Source organism: Gorilla gorilla, chromosome 3 (assembly GCF_029281585.2).
Source record: "Gorilla gorilla gorilla isolate KB3781 chromosome 3, NHGRI_mGorGor1-v2.1_pri, whole genome shotgun sequence".
NCBI lineage: Eukaryota > Metazoa > Chordata > Mammalia > Primates > Hominidae > Gorilla > Gorilla gorilla.
In genome coordinates this window covers 47,410,718-47,416,717 of record NC_073227.2, presented here as the reverse complement: position 1 = coordinate 47,416,717, position 6,000 = coordinate 47,410,718, and the positions used below count along the sequence as shown (strand labels likewise).

Genomic DNA, 6,000 nt, shown 5'->3' with positions numbered 1-6,000 from the left:
TTTATATAATATATAATCATATATATATATATGATTAAATCTCGTTTGATATACATGCATATATTTTCTCCCAATAATTTGTTTTTTAACAGCTTTATTGAGCTATAATCCCCAAACCAAACAATTCGTCCACTGACAGTGTTAAATTCAATGTTTTTTAGTATATTCACAGAGTTGCACTACCATCACCAATCAATTTTAGAACATTATTTAACTTTTAATATTTTACATGTGCAAAAGTTTTTTTCAGTTTTGTGCAGTCAAATATCTCCATATTTATACTTTCTGTAATATGCAGATACCATCTTTCATCTCATTAATTTTATTTTTATTTTTTAATTTTTTTTGAGATGAAGTCTCAGTCTGTCACCCAGGCTGGAGTGCAGTGGCACCATCTCAGCTCACTGCAAACTCTGCCTCCTGGGTTCAAGCGATTCTTGTGCCTCAGCCTCCTGAGTAGCTGGGATTACTGGCATGTGCTACCATGCCAGGCTAGTTTTGTATTTTTAGTAGAGACAGGGTTTCACCATGTTGGCCAGGCTGGTCTTGAACTCTTGACCTCCGGTGATCCACCTGCCTCAGCCTCCCAGAGTGCTGGGATTGTAGGTGTGACCCACCACATTCGGCCTTAACTCATCAATTTTAGATTTTGTCAATTGATTTCCTATTATTGTAGATAAAGATTTGGCTTTCTTATACAATCATTTCGTATTGGTAAAAAAAAAAGTCGGTCGCGGCGGGGACCATGTTGCTCCCGAACATCCTGCTCACCGGTACACCAGGGGTTGGAAAAACCACACTAGGCAAAGAACTTGCGTCAAAATCAGGACTGAAATACATTAATGTGGGTGATTTAGCTCGAGAAGAGCAATTGTATGATGGCTATGATGAAGAGTATGACTGTCCCATTTTAGATGAAGACAGAGTAGTTGATGAGTTAGATAACCAAATGAGAGAAGGTGGAGTTATTGTTGATTACCATGGTTGTGATTTCTTCCCTGAACGCTGGTTTCATATAGTTTTTGTGCTGAGAACAGATACCAATGTATTGTACGAAAGACTTGAAACAAGCGGTTATAATGAGAAGAAACTAACAGACAATATTCAGTGTGAGATTTTTCAAGTTCTTTATGAAGAAGCCACAGCATCCTACAAGGAAGAGATCGTGCATCAGCTGCCCAGTAATAAACCAGAAGAGCTAGAAAATAATGTAGATCAGATCTTGAAATGGATTGAGCAGTGGATCAAAGATCATAACTCTTGACTTATAAGGCTAGCTACTTAATAATCACTCTTGTTGATATCTCTGCCGACATCATAGAAATTGTTCAAGTGTCAGTAACACTTTATTAAAATCATGTTGCAGAACCAGCAGGTGGATAGTATATAGGTTTATGCCTGTGTTTGTTTTTCTCCATGAGAAAGCTAAACATGAAATATAATGAATATAGTATTATTAAGGATTGAGACAAAAACTGTGATTTTAATACTTAAATTGCTAAAGAATAAATAAATCTGACAAAATGGGTGGATATCTTTTAAGTTTATTACAGAAAAAAATGCAGATGATCTCTTAAAGTAAAACTAAAGATAAAGCAACAGAGTATTCCTTTTTTCTTTCTTTAAATTAGAAAAAAAGTTAAGTGTTGTACTCGATACAAAGTTCAAAAGGTACAAAAGAGCATGTTGAAAAGTTAGGTCTCCCTTCCAGACCACCCTATCCCCAGGCACCCCAGGTTCCTTCCCTTTAGGAAATAATGTTACTGGTTTCCTATATGTCTTTTTAGAGGTTTTATGCCTGCACAGTGTATATGTACATGTGTACATTTTTTAAAGAATATAACAGTATATTATGCAAAAAAAAAGTCTACCTTTGTAGTTAAATAAATATTTATACTCTAAATTATGTTTATATAAACATTATTCAATGCTGAGTACTATAACGTACTTTATGTCTTATTTTTTACTTTTTTGTTTTTCCTATAGTTTAATAATTGCTGTGTTTTTGTTTTTGTTTTTGTTTTTTAATTGAGACAGAGTCTACTCTGTCTCCCAGGCTGGAGTGCAGTGGTGTGATCTCGGCTCACTGTAACCTTCATCTCCTAGGTTCAAGTGATTCTCCTGCCTCAGCTTCCTGAGTAGCTAGGATTACGGGTGTGCACCACCATGCCTGGCTAATTTTTGTATTTTTAGTAGAGACGGGGTTTCACCATGTTGGCCAGGCTGGTCTCGAACTCCTGACCTCAAGTGATCCACTTGCCTCAGCCTCCCAAAGTGCTGGGATTATAGGTGTGAGCCACTGCACCCGGCCAATTGCCTTGTTTTTTGATTTGCTTAGTTATATTTGCATCTGTTACTAAATCTTCTCATACCTGCCAATAGCTTTTGGTACAATTTCTCACAAGGTCCACGTCCTCTATACATATATTCGTTTTAGTTCTCTCCTGGAGATCTTTGTTTCCCTCTATCTAGTAACGTCCTATGCCTGCTCTCAGCTGCCTATTCGTCCTCTTGAGACTTCCCTTTGCTGGTATCTTAGGAATTCCTCCTAATCTGAATTCTGTTCTTTGAATGATTTCATTTTTCTTGGTTTACTGTGTCATTTTCATGGAGCGTATGTCCCAGTAGCTTTGGCCAGAGGGTATAGTGGCGACAAGTATTACTGTGCCTGTCCCTTGAGTGACACTGCTGTAGTCCAGACAGTTTGCCCTCTCCCGCTTATGCACGGCTGTGATTTGGGGATTCCCTTCCTTTTTCTCCTGTGCTGGGTCGCCTGTTTTCTGTTTTCCATATCTGCCTCTTCTTTGTTTACCCCACATTTTGATAAAGCATATTTTCCAATAGCTTCCTGAGAAAAATTACCGAGGAAACACATTTTTAAAAAAATGTATTTTTTGACTGGGCGCAGTGGCTCATGCCTGTAATCCCAGCACTTTGGGAGGCCAAGGCGGGCAAATCACGAGGTCAGGAGTTCAAGACTAGCCTGACCAATATGATGAAACCCCGTCTCTACTAAAAATACAAAAATTAGCTGGGTGTGGTGGTGCGTGCTGTAATCTCAGCTATTCAGGAGGCCAAGGCAGGAGAATCTTTTGAACCCGGGAGGTGGAGGTTGCAGTGAGCCGAGATCATGCCACTGCACTCCAGCCTGGGCAACAGAGTCAGACTGTCTCAAAATAATAATAATAATAATAATAATAATGTACTTTTCTTCCCACACATGTGTTTGTTTGGCTGGGTTCAGGGCTCTAGATTGTGGATCATTTTCATATAAACTTTTGAGGGAAACAGAGGTGATGCTTCCTGTGGTGGTGGAGGCTGAAGGGTCCTCTCTGGTATGCCTGAGAGTTTTCAGGAGCCAGTTCGACATCCCATGGAATGTCTCCAGATTCATGAGCGCGCAGAGGTTGTGGCAGTGGCAGTGACAGTAGCAACAGCAGTTGTACCTTCTAAGTGTGACCTTAAAGCCAAAAGTCTAGTGATGGTGTCTGGCATTGTTCCTTCCGTTCCTGCGCCCTGCCCCCCCCCAACCATATTAAGTACCAAATTTCCTGAAAACAAAACAAAACAAAAACAAAACACTTTTTTCAATGAAATACTTGGAGTGATTTCTGTTTCCTGTGCTGAAGGCCAACAGATAATGTTCTCTTTGTGATTACGTCAATAAGTATGTCACATGTGGCTATTCCATATTCTGAATTGTAAATCATTTGGACTCTAAATCTGTTTTGTCTGTTTCTGCTGAGTCTCATGGTGCTGGTGCTTGGTCATATTTATTGTGAGTAGATTTTACTGTGGTCGGGGTGGTGATGGTATATACAGATCACAGTAGGGAAATAATGAGGAGTGAGTGAAAAACCCTCGAAGTAGAAGCACGTCCAGCACCTTCAGGAAGTAAGACGTCAGTGTGGCTGCAGTGGAATGAGCGAATGGCAGACAGTAAGTACAGAGAGGTAACGGGCCGGATGGTACAGGGATATGGGAAGGAATTCGTCTTAGATTCTTAGTGAAAAGAAGAGCACTGGAGAGTTTTCAGCCGAAAGAGTGATATGATCTAACTTACATTTTATAAGAATCACTCTGGATGCCATGTTCAGAGTGTACTGTAAGGGGAACAAAAGCAGAATCAGGGATATCAGTAAAGAGATAATAACGAGATGCAGATGATGGTAGCTTGGACCTGTAGGTAGTATTGGAGGCAGTGAAAATTGTTGGATTTTGGCTGTGTCTTGGAGATTGAGCCAATAGAATTTGCGGATGGTTTAAATATGAATGTGTGCATATGTTTGTGTGTGTGTGAGAGAGAGAGGAGAGGAGAGGAGGAGAGGATTACTTCAAAGTTTTCAGCCTGAGCAAATGGAAGGATGGAGGTATTATCAGTTGAGTTGAGATGCAGGCTTGTGAAGGAAGATCAGGAGTTTAGTTTTGGGGATATAACTTTGATATATTTATTGTGCGGCCAAATGGAAATGTGAAGTTGGAAAACGGATATGTAAGTCTGAAGTTCATGGGAAAAATTAGCAGTTGATAGGAATTTGGAAATGTCAGTATTCAGATGGTATATAATGCTATGAGATTGGATGAGATCACTAAGTAGTGAGTATAGAAACAAGTTCTGGGGCAATTAAGTATTAAGAAGACAGGAAAACCAGGAACAATGAACATGACCATCTGAGAAGGAGTGGTTATCAAAGAAGAAAACCAACCCATTGACGTCCTTGAAATTTAGTGAAAAAGTATTTCATCAGGAGATTTTTCTCAGGCCGGGTGTGGTGGCCCATGATTATAATCCTAGCACTTTAGGAGGTGGAGATGGAAGGATCGCTTGAGGCCAGGAGTTTGAGGCTACACTGAGCTACGATCATGCCACCGCACCACTCCAGCCTGGGTTGGAGAGCAAGACCCTGTGTCTAAAAAAAGGAAAGAAAAGAAAATCTTCACTTCACATGGAGAAGTGTTTTGTTGAAATCATAGAGACTTAAATTCCAGATTATTAACAATTTTCTCTTTTTTTGAGAGAGCGTCTCACTCTCTTTCCCAGGCTGGAATGCAGTGTCAGGATGATCATGGCTCACTGCAGCCTCCACCTCTCAGGCTGTAGTGATCCTCCTGCCTCAGCCTCCCTAGTACCTGGGACTACATGCATGCACCACAACGCCCACCTAATTTTTTGTATTTTTGGTAGAGATGGGGTTTCACCCTGTTGGCCAGGCTGGTCTCAAACTCCTGGACTTAAGCGATCCTCTCACCTTGGCCTCCCAAAGTGCTGAGATTACAGGTGTGAGTCACGGCACCTGGCCTAACAATTTGTTAATTATACTTTTTTTTGCAAAGGATCCTTCTTAAATATTTAATGAAACTTCACAAGCATATTATACATTAGACAGAAAATAATGCAAATTTTCTGATCTCATTTCTTTTTTCTTTTTTTTTTTGAGATGGAGTCTCACTCTGTTGCCCAGGGTGGAGTGCAGAGGAGCGATCTCGGCTCACTGCAACCTCTGCCTCCCAGGTTCAAGTGATTCTTCTGCCTCAGCCTCCCAAGTAGCTGGGATTGCAGGCACACGCCACCACACATAGCTAATTTTTGTATTTTTAGTAGAGACAGGCTTTCACCATATTGGCCAGGCTGGTCTCGAACTCCTGACCTCGTGGTCCACCTGCCTTGGTCTCCCAAAGTGCTGGGATTACAGGCTTAAGCCACCACGCCTGGCCTCTTTTTTCTTTATATATGTATAAATAGAGATGGAGTCTCGCTATGTTGCTCAGGTTGGTCTCGAACTCCTAGCCTCAAGTGATCCTCCCACTTTGACCTCCCAAAGTTCTGGGATCACAGGCTGAGCCACCACATCTGGCTCCAAAAAACAAACTCTCATCTCTTACCTCCAATCCTAATCCTGTTTGGTCAAAAGTACATCATCCATCTTTGGATTATCTATTGTTTTTATTTTAAAAAAGTTATAGAAAAGTTGCAAAAATAGTGCAGAGAGTTAATATTAT

The 6,000-nt window shown here is 40.5% G+C and overlaps 1 protein-coding gene across 1 annotated transcript; it reads left to right on the top strand.

Annotated features, from left to right (window-relative positions):
• Positions 1 to 736: 736 nt before the first annotated feature.
• LOC115934278 (adenylate kinase isoenzyme 6) lies at positions 737 to 1,524 on the top strand. Its single transcript, XM_031009928.3, has one exon. The coding sequence runs from the start codon at positions 746 to 748 to the stop codon at positions 1,262 to 1,264; it is 519 nt and encodes a 172-aa protein (XP_030865788.2). The 5' UTR covers positions 737 to 745; the 3' UTR covers positions 1,265 to 1,524.
• The last annotated feature ends 4,476 nt before the right edge of the window (positions 1,525 to 6,000 follow it).

Excerpts from the sequence above, each read along its gene's own strand:
- LOC115934278 (XM_031009928.3), top strand. The coding sequence starts at position 746 with ATGTTGCTCCCGAACATCCTGCTCACCGGTACACCAGGGGTTGGAAAA.